The following is a 12,530-nucleotide window of genomic DNA, read 5'->3' as shown; positions in this document are numbered from 1 at the left end:
TCTGGTAACTCTATCCATCTGTTTGATAGGATTTCATTTGAAACAGGGCACAACCTTGCTTTCCCAGCAGAAATTGCTCCAAGAGATCAAAAAGTTAAACAAAATGCAGATCGGGCCCTGTCATTCTAGGCAGTGTCGAAACTATCAAATACTAAGATGATCACGCTAAACTGTCAAATGGTCAATGTCTCCAGCCACATCTCACATGCCAGTGCATTGCTACTGCATTTTGCCCATGTAGTACTTGCCTCTTTCCAGGCTACTGGGGTGGGAGGCAATGACCGGGATTTCACTCCTACCTAAAACGACCATGGGCGGTCAAAATGATGTCCGGTTTTTAAACTCTATATTCTGTCAAGATAAATACCCAGTTGAAATATTAATGTATTACATATGTTAGCATGTCTGTTATGAAACTGACACCAAAATTAAAATGTTGACAACTTTAATACTATTTTTCAAACAATTTAAAATGGCCGCTGTCCAACGCCTGCAAATACTGCAACACCTCGGTGGTAGTGATGATGCGTCCGTAACGGTGTCTGTAACCAGACATGTTGGAAATAATCAAAAATCAATCTAGACTATTTCTCTGCACTGGAGGACGCTAGTGTGTTTCTAGGACAGAGCAACGAACTTCACGAAGGAAATGACGCCACCAACACACGTCATAAATAGTGACACGATGCGCACGATCACGAGCAAATTAGGAGCGGTCATTTTGATGGCTCATGGTCATTTTAGGTAGAGCTCATCATAACTTTTTTGTGCAATTGATCTAAAACTCATTTTAAGGCAAATATATACAATGTTAGGAACGTTCAGGGAGCAGCAAGTCTGTATCTTTTTTTTTTCCACACAAAGTTATTAAACTTTGAAAATCCAAAACGGTCAAAATGACCACCCTGGTCGTTTTAAGGGTGCTGAACTTAGCAGCTTGGCTGACAGTTGCCACTTTTGGCCTGCGACCAGCTTTACGGGTATAAGGTCCTCTGACAAGCGACCTCTGGCTGTCCTCAAGTCCAGGTGATGTCCGTTCTGCAGTTGCAGCCCATTAAATGTGATGTTAAAACGCCCACCTAAAAACGTTCATTCTCTAAACGATAAGCCCTGCTGCAGAGCCTGTCCCACTTCTGTCCACTTCTGCTTAGCTGTGCCTCTCATGTGTTTGGATTCATTCAACAGTTTTCCCATGCTATTTGTGCTGCAGTCACTGTTGGCTTTATGTGAACATGCTTTAAAAATAAACTGACGTGACCTTTCACCACAGACCCCTATCAGTGGCCTTCATCTCTGGCGCCACTGCTCATCTTTAATCCCCACCTCCAGACCATAGCGTCAACCCCCTTCACCTCCACAGCCACTGCCCCAGGGCCCTGTACCTCTGTGGTGCTCTGCGGCAGCGGCGGCGGCGGCTGCTGCTTCCAGGTGCGCCCTCTCGTCCTTGGCAGCCAGCTGGGCGCCGAGTGCTCCAGACAGTGCCAGCAAGCCGGAACCCCCACCCAGCGCCAGCCCCGGATGGGGCAGTCCTGATGGGTGGGGGCCCATGGGCAGACCCTGGGCGGCATGCTGCGAGAGATGCTGGGCCTGGAGCTGCTGCTGTACAGAAGAGCAGAGAGAGAGAGAGAGAGAGAGAGAGAGAGAGGGAGTGAGAGAGAGTGAGAGAGAACATGAGAGAGGGAGTGAGAGAGAGAAAGAGAGAAAGAGAGAGAGAGAGAGAGAGAGAGGGAGAGAGAGATGACTTACAGGCACTGGAGGAAGTGGCACAACGGGGCGTGATCGACAAGAGGGAGAGAAGGGAGACAGAGAAGGGGTTTCCATGCTGTGAAGTGGGCGAGGGGGGCAACACGGACAGGCAGCACTGTGGCCGAGTCACTCGGAGCGGAGCGCGGTCACTGGGTTGATATTGATGGGACAATAAAGTGACGATGATGAGGTAGGGCTAAGTCATTTGAAGGCTAAATCTGGTGTGAGTCACTATTATAAAAAAAAAAGAAAGGAAAAAAAGCACTGATCCGGGTCGGGCTAAGCATGCGCCGCTGTGAAACATGTAAACGTCTAACGCCCTCGGTCCGACCAGGTCCTCCGCTGCATACCTGATGTGCATTTTGAATATCTATAGAGTCTTATGGGGCACAGGAACAAGTGTAAATGTATATATGGGACACACACACTCATGGAATGTAGACAGGTGTTGACAAGAGTCCTGTTCCCCGAAGGAAAAGGAAAGAGGGCGGAGAAAGGGTATGGGTGGACGAGGTACACACGGTATGAGGCAGAGGGGGGAGTCCACGTACCCCAATCGACGCATTTAACTCCCCCATAGTCACCTGCTTGGCGCGCTCCATGGCCTGGACCACCTGTTGTTGGTGCTGTAGAAGATACCAAAAGTTCAGTGAGAACAGGTGGCAGAAGAATAAATACTTCGGCTTAAATTAATATGCACCTCCCCACCCCCCCCTTTTCTGTCTCTAATGAATATTTATCACGATGAATGAAAATGTGTTCATATTGCAGTTAAAGTACATTTGAGATGGGGTTTTGGAGCACAGGGAACATTGTGGATGTCTGGAGACAGCTGACCATCAGCTAGGAGTGGGATGTGAGTCTTTGTCCATGTTTGTGTCTGCACGTGTGCCTCTGCATGTGTGTCCATGCATGTGTGTCTCTGCGTTCTGCATGTGTGTCTGCATATGTGTCTCTCTGGATGTGTGTCTGCATGTGTCTCTGGATGTGTGTGTCTGCATGTGTGTCTGCTTGTGTGTCTATGCATGTGTGTCCATGCATGTATGTCTCTGCATTCTGCATGTGTGTCTGCATATGTGTCTCTAAATGTGTGCCTCTGCATGTGTGTGTCTGCATGTGTGTCGGACTAACAACATGTTCAAGTGTTTTGCGGTGTGTTGTTGCTTAGTGTGGGTGCCTGCATGTGCCGACCTTCTGTGTGGGCTCAGCAAGACACACAATATGCTACTGTTACAGAGTCTGTGTGTGTGTGTGTGTGTGTGATATCCGTCCCACCTCCTGTGACAGGAATGGGATGAGCTGAGCACAGATCACGTTCAACCGCTTGGCAATCTCCGTCTAAAGGAAAAAAAAAAGGTTGGGCTGGTGTGGGGGTACTGTCATTTTGATGAATAAACACACACACACACACACACACACACAACCAAGATCGTATGAAAGACACAATGAGAAACTACACATAGGTAGTGGTACCGAGCTTGTGACTTTACACACAAGTGCATTTCCGTGTGCACGTCCAACATCACACTGGTCTTTTATTCACACTTTAGACACACACACACACACACACACACACACACACACACACACACACACACACACACACACACAGAGGCAAGCGTGCCGAAAGCGAACAAGCACACAATAAAGGCCCACAAGGATGCAACACAACACATGCATGCCCTGGTAGAGAGTGCACATGTACACAGCCAAGACCATCAAGCATGCACAAAGCACATACAGACACACACACACAGACACAGACACACACACACACACAGGGCTGGACTGCCTCTCCCAGGCCAGTGTGGTAAATATTTCAGCTGCCTACATCTGGTCCATGCAAATGGAGCCTCTGCCAGAGAGCCTGGCTGAAATATTCATGGACAGCATCTGCTCTGGCCACAGCCGCCCCACACACTGTGTGAGTCTGTGTGTGTGTCTGTGTGTGTGTGTCTATGTGTGTGCGTGCTTGATGGTCTTGGCTGTGTATATGTGCACTGTCTACCAAGCGCATGCATGTGTTGTGTTGCGTCCTTGTGTGCTTGTTCACATTCGGCACGCTTGCCTGCCAGCCTGCTTGTGTTTGCACGCATGTGTGTGCGCGCGCATGTGTGTGTGTGTGTGTGTGCGCGCGCGCGTGTGCACATGTTAATGTGTGTGTTCCTGCTGGGGGTAAATGGTTCTATCTGCGTGTGTGTGCGTCTCTTCTGCTCTGCCACAAAACTGACGGTAAGCTACCCTCCCCCCCACACCTCCTCTATTCCTTCCCCATCATCTCTCCCCATCTATCCGTACCTCCCTCCCCACATCCCTTTATCTCTCTTCATCCGTCCCTCGTTCCATTTCCCCCCGCAGCCCCCTCCCCTTGCCGGTATTAGCGCTGTAATCAGGGCTACAAGCTCCACCATGTGATGCTTAAACCGTGCACACACACACACACACACACACACACACACACACACACACACACACACACTTAGTGCCAGGCAGTACAAAGCCGTCAGGGCCAGTAATGATATGCGTGCAAAGATCATGATGACAACATTATTATGGCTGCGGGCTGTTAGTCTTGTTGACAGCTAGCCTCTGTCATGTGTGTGTGTGTGTGTGTGTGTGTGTGTGTGTGTGCGTGCACTTGACAAGTACATATACACACTCACACACACACACATAAACAAACACACACACTCCCCAGCTCATTCCCTTCCTTAAGTGATTTATTGACGCCAGGCTGAACTTCCACCCCCTCCTTTTTTCCTTGCTACTCCTCTCTCTCTCTCTCTCTCCCTCATTTCTCTCTCTTTCCCTCTCTTGTACTATTCTCCCCATCCCCGCTCTCTTTCTCTTTGCAGCCAAGTAGTCCTCCCCCTTCTCCTCCGCCCCCCCCCTTCTCCCATGAATCCATCAGCCCCCTCCCCAAGGGAGACACAATGATTTCTTGTTAGGGAACGCCAACTACTAAATGACATCTTCAGGAGAGACAGAGAGAGAGAGAGAGAGCGAGAGAGAGAGCAAGAGGGAGAGAGAGAGAGAGGCTGAGAAAAGGAGAGAATGACAAGTGAGAGAACAGAGCAAGAGAGCGTGTGAGCGATCGAGAGGACAGAGAGAAGGAGGACAAAATGGGAGAGGGGAAATGAAAAAAGGAGGTGGAGGAAGTACAGGAAGGCGGATGGGAGGCGGAGGGAGGGTGGGGGGAGGGAGGGGAGCTGGACCGAGGAAACGACAGCCAATGGAGCAGGATGTATGAAGGAGGAAGGGAGAAGGAGAGAGCAGAAATAGAGGGGAAAAAAAGAATTGATAAGGGCAAAGGAGGGAGGGAGGAGATGAGGTGCGTGTGTGTGTGTGTGTGTGCGCGCGCGCGCGCGCGCGCGCCTCACTCAGCACGTCAGAAGTGTAACGATTGAGATGGTGAAATGGAGGGGGAGGTGGGGGGGTGGGGGGAGACAGCAGGAAGGCAGTGACCTGATTTAAAGTGAAATTCAGCATGGACTGTATGTCTGCAAAGAGATAGAGAGAGAGAGACAGACGACGAGAGAGAACGAGGTGGGGTGGGGGGGGAGCAGGCAAGAGAGGATGGGTGGAGAGAATGAGAAAAAGACGAGCAGAAAGAAGAACAGATGGACCGTGCACAGGAGAGAGAGAGAGAGGGAGAGGGAGAGACAGAGCGAGAGATAGGGCGCAGCAGAGATTGAGAGAGGGAGGGACTTAGAAAGACATTTAAAAGAGGAAAGTAAGACGGGTGAGGGGGAAAGAGGGCCAGGGTAGAGGAGCGGGGGATGAGTGGGAGGCAGTAATAGAGGGGGATTTATGAGGGAGGCGAGAGGGGAGGGTAAATGTGGAGATTTCGGGAAGGGCAGAGTATTCTCATCAGTCTGTCTGTGAAGAAATTAATTCTGTTTGTGGATCCTATTAACACCTCCTGCTGTACAGGTCCATCATGGAGGGGATTTACCTCTGGGAGGGAGGTGGGGGGGAGAGAGAGAGAGAGAGAGAGAGAGAGAGAGAGAGAGAGAGAGAGAGAGAGAGAGAGAGAGAGAGAGAGAGAGAGGGAATATATCTGTCTTTTCCGAGAAACATTAATTAATTTGAAAGAACAGAGTTGATTGGACCAAAAGAAAGAAAAGAAGGAAGAAGCAGTGATGAAGGATGATACAGGCGTGTGCGTGCGTGCGCACATGTGCACGTGCACACTCATTCCACATGCACGTGTAACAGAACTCATTTGTGAATAATGAGGCTGAAAAATAATGTAAGCCTTTATGAATAACAGGCAGCACCGAGAGAAGGACACGCAGAAAGAAAGACAGGAGGCGGGGAAAGAGTGACAGAGAGGGGCACGAGAGAGAGAGAGAGAGAGATGATGAACAGACAGGTTGATAGATGGATAGATAGATAGAACAGACAGGAAGACAGATAGATAGATAGAGAGAGAGAGAGGGAGAGAGAGACTATAATTTCCTCACCTGTTTATGCATTTCGATGTTAAGGCCGTAGGACATCTCATAGTACTGAAACACAAAGAGCACATCGGTCACTTCCTATGATGTCACGCGTGACATCACGTGACGTCATTCACAGGCATAAGCAGGTGTACAGGCATCATATGTCAGGGCAGTGCAGGTGATGCTCGTCTTGGTTAACACAGGTGTGCAGTTTCCTAAAAGCCCAATTATGCTCCAAATGTCGGCTAGCAGACAGGTGTCTCTCGACAATTTTGACGTCATGAGAGACACTTCTTGTGTCTCCCAGGGCCGTCGTGTACACGACACATTTTCTTATGTCGCAGACTCGCGCACATTATGTCGCTTAGCTGTGATTGGATAGTTGGATTGAAGGGACGAGGCGTTCGAGCGTTGCCATGGTTTTGCTTGAGCGCGTTGTTTACATTACGCGCGCTCGTTCATAAAAAGAACACTCGCTACTGTTTACAACACAGCGCGTGACGCGAAACGTTTCCATAGATACCAGGAGACGGTCGGCGACATTGCGACAAGCATAAATGCGACAACTCGAGAGACACTTTTTTGTCTGCCGGGAGACATTTGGGAGCATAAATTAGGCTTTAACCGTGCAGCGTGTCAGTAACGGAGCTTTAGGTTATTCTTGGTAGATTCCACGTCCACAAAAAGTAGACGGTCTGACCCCCAAATCCAGCAGGGTGACACCTTCACTAGAAATGTTGAAAATAAAAAAGCTATAAAGACCTTTTTTTTTACCCCCCCTTTTCTCCCCAGCTGTACCTGTCCAATTACCCCACGTGCCTCCTCCGATACATGTGGAGTCGCCAGCCGCTTCTTTTCACCTGACAGTGAGGAGTTTTCACCTGCAGACACGGTGTTAGGGACGCCCGACCAAGCCGGAGGTAACACGGGGATTCGAACTGGCGATGCGCATGTTGGTAAAAGCTATAAAGACTTTTGGTATTTTAAAGAAAGTGCATTTTATCTGAACTCTGAGAGGACGTAAAACGAGCGGGCTTTGAACTCCCCTTGTCTGTACAAATGTGTTTCCTCTCCATGGCAGTTGTACACCCACCGGTTGTGAATTAAAGTGTAAAACGAGGACAACCTGTGCAGTGTGTCCCCTTGTCCTCGTCTGTCAGGGAATGAGTGCGAACGGCACGTCTCACACTTCGGACGGACAACCGCAGAAGAAGGAACATGAAATGTAGGTTTCATGGTCTCCCGCTCACATGGGTGGAGTTGGGTCGGGGGTTGGTGTAACGATACGACACCCCAGTGATGGAGGGGAAATAAAACGACCAAGTCGGAAATTCAAGCAGGTGAGATTTACTACAAAAATAAAACATAAAAATAAAAACTCTCATCTCGCACGTACAAACACAAACAAACGCAGACCACTCAAACGGAAGCGAGCCTGCTGGTTCCTCCCGGTGGTTTTGATTCTGCTGGTTCCTCCTGGTGGTTTTGAGCCTGCTGGTTCCTCCCAGTGGTTTTGAATCTGCTGGTTCCTGCCGGTGGTTTTGAGCCTGCTGGTTCCTACTGGTGGTTTTGAGCCTGCTGGTTCCTCCCGGTGGCTTTGAGCCTGCTGGTTCCTCCCGGTGGTTTTGATTCTGCTGGTTCCTCTTGGTGGTTTTGAGCCTGCTGGTTCTTCCCGGTGGTTTTGAGCCTGCCGGTTTCTCCTGGTGGTTTTGAGCCTGCCGGTTCCTCACGGTGGTTTTGAGCCTGCTGGTTCCTCCTGGTGGTTTTGATTCTGCCGGTTCCTCCCGGTGGTTTTGAGCCTGCTGGTTCTTCCCGGTGGTTTTGATTCTGCCGGTTCCTCCCGGTGGTTTTGAGCCTGCCGGTTCTTCCCGGTGGTTTTGAGCCTGCCGGTTCCTCCCGGTGGTTCTGAGCCTGCTGGTTCCTCCTGGTGGTTTTGATTCTGCCGGTTCCTCCCGGTGGTTTTGAGCCTGCTGGTTCTTCCTGGTGGTTTTGAGCCTGCTGGTTCCTCCTGGTGGTTTTGATTCTGCCGGTTCCTCCCGGTGGTTTTGAGCCTGCTGGTTCTTCCCGGTGGTTTTGATTCTGCCGGTTCCTCCCGGTGGTTTTGAGCCTGCTGGTTCCTCCCGGTGGTTTTGATTCTGCTGGTTCCTCCCGGTGGTTTTGAGCCTGCCGGCTCCTCCCGGTGGTTTTGAGCCTGCCGGTTCCTCCCGGTGGTTTTGAGCCTGCCGGTTCCTCCCGGTGGTTTTTATTCTGCTGGTTCCTCCCGGTGGTTTTGAGGTGATGGGAAGGTATGGAGTCAAGAAGAGAAATGTGGAAGGACAGATGGTTGTTGATTTTGCGAAAAGGATGGAAATGGCTGTGGTGAATACATATTTCAAGAAGAGGGAGGAACACAGGGTGACATACAAGAGTGGAGGAAAGTGCACACAGGTGGACTATATCTTATGTAGAAGGCGCCATCTAAAAGGGATTGGAGACTGCAAGGTGACAGGGGAGAACGTAGCTAGGCAGCATCAGATGGTGGTCTGTAGGATGACTTTGGAGACCAAGAAGAGGAAGCGAGTGAAGACACAGCCGAAGATCAAATGGTGGAAGTTGAAGAAGGAAGACTGTTGTGTGGAGTTCAGGCAGGAGTTAAGACAGGCACTGGGTGGTAGAGAAGAGTTGTCAGATGGCTGGACAACCACTGCAAAAATAGTGAGGGAGACAGCTAGGAAGGTACTTGGTGTGTCATCAGGACAGAGGAAGGAAGACAAGGAGACTTGGTGGTGGAATGAGGAAGTACAGCAAAGTATACAGAGGAAAAGGTTGGCATAGAAGAAGTGGGATAGTAAGAGAGATGAAGAAAGTAGACAGGAGTACAAGGAGATGCAGCGTAAAGCAAAGAGAGAGGTGGCAAAGGCAAAGGAAAAGGCGTATGGTGAGTTGTATGACAGATTAGACACTAAGGAAGGAGAAAAGGACTTGTACCGATTGACTAGACAGAGGGACCAAGCTGCAAAGGATGTGCAGCAAGTTAGGGCGATCAAGGATAGAGATGGAAATGTGCTGACAAGCGAGGAGAGTGTGCTAAGAAGGTGGAAGGAATACTTTGAGGGGCTGATGAATGAAGAAAATGAGAGAGAGAGAAGGTTGGATGATGTAGGGATAGTGAATCAGGACGTTCAGCGGATTAGCAAGGAGGAAGTGAGGGCAGCTATGAAGAGGATGAAGAGTGGAAAGGCAGTTGGTCCTGATGACATACCTGTGGAGGCATGGAGATGTTTAGGAGAGATGGCAGTGGAGTTTTTAACTAGATTGTTTAACACAATCCTGGAAAGTGAGAGGATGCCTGAGGAGTGGAGAAGAAGCATACTGGTACCGATTTTCAAGATCAAGGGCGATGTGCAGAACTGTAACAACTACAGAGGTATAAAGTTGATCAGCCACAGCATGAAGATTTGGGAAAGAGTAATAGAAGCTAGGTTAAGAGGAGAAGTGATGATCAGCGAGCAGCAGTATGGGTTCATGCCACGAAAGAGCACCACAGATGCAATGTTTGCTTTGAGAATGTTGATTGAGAAGTATAGAGAAGGCCAGAAAGAGTTGCATTGTGTCTTTGTAGATTTAGAGAAAGCTTATGACAGAGTGCCGAGAGAGGAGGTGTGGTATTGTATGAGGAAGTCAGGAGTTGCAGAGAAGTATGTAGGAGTGGTGCAGGATACGTATGAGGGCAGTGTGACAATGGTGAGGTGTGCGGTTGGAATGACAGATGGGTTCAAGGTGGAGGTGGGATTACATCAAGGATCGGCTCTGAGCCCCTTCTTGTTTGCAATGGTGATGGACAGGTTGACGGACAAGATCAGGCAGGAGTCTCCATGGACGATGATGTTCGCGGATGACATTGTGATCTGTAGTGAGAGTAGGGTGCAGGTTGAGGAGAGCCTGGAGAGGTGGAGGTATGCACTGGAGAGAAGAGGAATGAAAGTCAGTAGGAGCAAGACGGAATACCTATGCGTGAATGAGAGAGAGGACAGTGGAATGGTCAGGATGCAAGGAGTGGAGGTGACAAAGGCATTTGAGTTTAAATACTTGAGGTCAACTGTCCAAAGTAACGGGGAGTGCAGTAGAGAGGTGAAAAATAGAGTGCAGGCAGGTTGGAGTGGGTGGAGAAGAGTGTCAGGAGTGATTTGCGACAGAAGGGTACCAGCAAGAGTTAAAGGGAAAGTTTACAAGATGGTTGTGAGACCAGCTATGTTATATGGTTTGGAGACAGTGGCACTGACGAAAAGACAGGAGGCGGAGCTGGAGGTGGCAGAGTTGAAGATGCTAAGATTTTCACTGGGAGTAACGAAGAAGGACAGGATTAGGAACGATTATATTAGAGGGACCGCTCAGGTTGGACAGATAAAGAGACAAAGCAAGAGAGGCAAGATTGAGATGGCTTGGACATGTGTGGAGGAGAGATGCTGAGTATATTGGGAGAAGGATGCTGAATATGGAGCTGCCAGGGAAGAGGAGAAGAGGAAGGCCAAAGAGGAGGTTTATGGATGTGGTGAGGGAAGACATGCAGGTGGCTGGTGTGACAGAGGAAGACGCAGAAGACAGGAAGAAATGGAAACGGATGATCCACTGTGGCGACCCCTAACGGGAGCAGCTGAAAGTAGTAGTAGTAGTAGTACTAATTTGACTATCACACCATTACAGACCTCGTCCTTTTCTCATCTTTTCTTTGCCCTCAGCATGCCGTGATGGCAGACCTGGCATGTGGACTCTTAGCCCCCCACATGTAACTGGCCAGACACCCCCGACCCCCAGCTTACTTTCCCCAAAACCACATTAACACTGATTTTATCTTGGCTCCACTGAAATTCAGTGACACTAAAATGACCCTGGGGTGATTTTTGGGAAGCCAGAAAGTGGAGCAGGGAGGAGGGGGAAGTCATGGCTGCGCTGAAATTGCGAGAGCGTTGCAATAACGACATCTGATGAATGCCATTTGGCACTCGGGCCTTTTATCCGAGGAGCCTGCAGAGGAACTCAGAGAGGGATGGGCACCAGAGGGAGTCAGGTGAAGACACACAGTAAGAGAGAGAGAGCGAGAGAGGGGGGAGCGAGAGAGAGCAAGCACGAGGAGAGAGAGAGAAAGAGAGAGGGGGGGCGAGAGAGAGCAAGCACGAGGAGAGAGAGAGAGAGAGAGAGAGAGAGAGAGAGAGAGAGAGAGAGAGAGAGAGAGAGAGAGAGAGAGAGAGAGAGAGAGAGAGAGAGAGAGAGAGAGGGGAGAGAGAATACTAAAAGAAATTTGAAAACCAGATTCCAAATGTTCTGCTCCCGGATGAGAAAGAACAATGGCCACTTATTTTAGGAGAGGGCCAAAGGTCACGCCTTGCAGCACCATATGTGTCACAATGCCATAGCCTAGGGGTCAGTGAGTGACCAAAACACCCTCAATTACTGTTCCAATACTATTCTACCAGTTCTACCAGTTCTACCTATTCCTTTTTCCATTTATTTATTTTGTTTCATACTCTATTAACCCATTTCACTGTCACCTGCTTTGGCAACATTGTAATGAATGCAGTCATGCCAATAAAGCTTTATTGAATTGAATTGAGGGAGAGAAAGGCAGAGAGAGAGAGAGTGAGAGAGAGCGAGAGCGAGTGAGAGAGCAAGAGTGACAGAAAGAGAGAGAGAGAGATAGAGACAGAGCTGGAGAGAGTGTGCAAGAGCGAGGAGAGAGAGCGAGAGCGAGGAGAGAGCGAGTGAGAGAGAGAGAGAGAGAGAGAGAGAGAGAGAGCGCAAGAGTGACAAAGAGAGAGAGATAGAGACAGAGCTGGAGAGAATGTGCAAGAGCGAGGAGAGAGAGAGAGAGAGCGAATGAGAGCAGGAGAGTGAGAGAGCAAGAGTGACAGAAAGAGAGAGAGAGAGAGAGAGAGAGAGAGAGAGAGAGAGAGAGAGAGAGAGAGAGAGAGAGAGAGAGAGAGACAGAGCTGGAGAGAGCACGCAAGAGTGAGGAGAAAGAGAGAACGCGCAAGAGCGAGGAGAGAGAGAGAGAGAGAGAGGAGAGAGAGAGAGAGAGAGAGAGAGAGAGAGAGAGAGAGAGAGAGAGAGAGAGAGAGAGAGAGAGAGAGAGAGAGAGAGAGAGCGAGAGAGCGATAGAAGGGCAGAGGGGGAGGGAGGGGGAGCATTTTAAAGTCAGATGCCTCAGAAAGTGACAGGCTGACATTTGCTTTTCAGGCGGCTGGTTGAGGGGAGAGGAGATTGGCAGTCGGGCCGCCATGACAGCCTGGCAGCCTGGGAGAGGAGATGGCAGGGGTCCTCTCTCTCTCCAGACATTCTCTCTCGCACTTAGCGTGTTTGAAT

At 49.6% G+C, this 12,530-nt stretch overlaps 1 protein-coding gene across 7 annotated transcripts in view; it reads right to left on the bottom strand.

Moving 5' to 3' along the window:
- Positions 1-12,530, bottom strand: part of tle2a (TLE family member 2, transcriptional corepressor a) — a 72,644-nt gene that overhangs the window by 18,099 nt on the left and 42,015 nt on the right. Inside the window, exons 4-7 of one of the 7 annotated variants that reach the window (XM_056277998.1) lie at positions 6,213-6,257; positions 3,022-3,084; positions 2,298-2,372; positions 1,383-1,599 (exon numbers count right to left, since the gene is read on the bottom strand). In XM_056277998.1, coding sequence (XP_056133973.1) covers positions 1,383-1,599; positions 2,298-2,372; positions 3,022-3,084; positions 6,213-6,257 — 400 coding nt within the window. Of the gene's footprint in view, positions 1-1,382; positions 1,600-1,746; positions 1,937-2,267; positions 2,373-3,021; positions 3,085-6,212; positions 6,258-12,530 lie in introns of those variants that run through there. The other 6 variants (XM_056277999.1, XM_056278000.1, XM_056278001.1 and 3 more) reach the window with 6 other exon arrangements.

The sequence above is a fragment of the Lampris incognitus genome, chromosome 3, assembly GCF_029633865.1.
Source record: "Lampris incognitus isolate fLamInc1 chromosome 3, fLamInc1.hap2, whole genome shotgun sequence".
NCBI classification, from domain to species: domain Eukaryota; kingdom Metazoa; phylum Chordata; class Actinopteri; order Lampriformes; family Lampridae; genus Lampris; species Lampris incognitus.
Note: the sequence above shows the minus strand (reverse complement) of the source record. Positions and strands in the feature narration are given on the sequence as shown.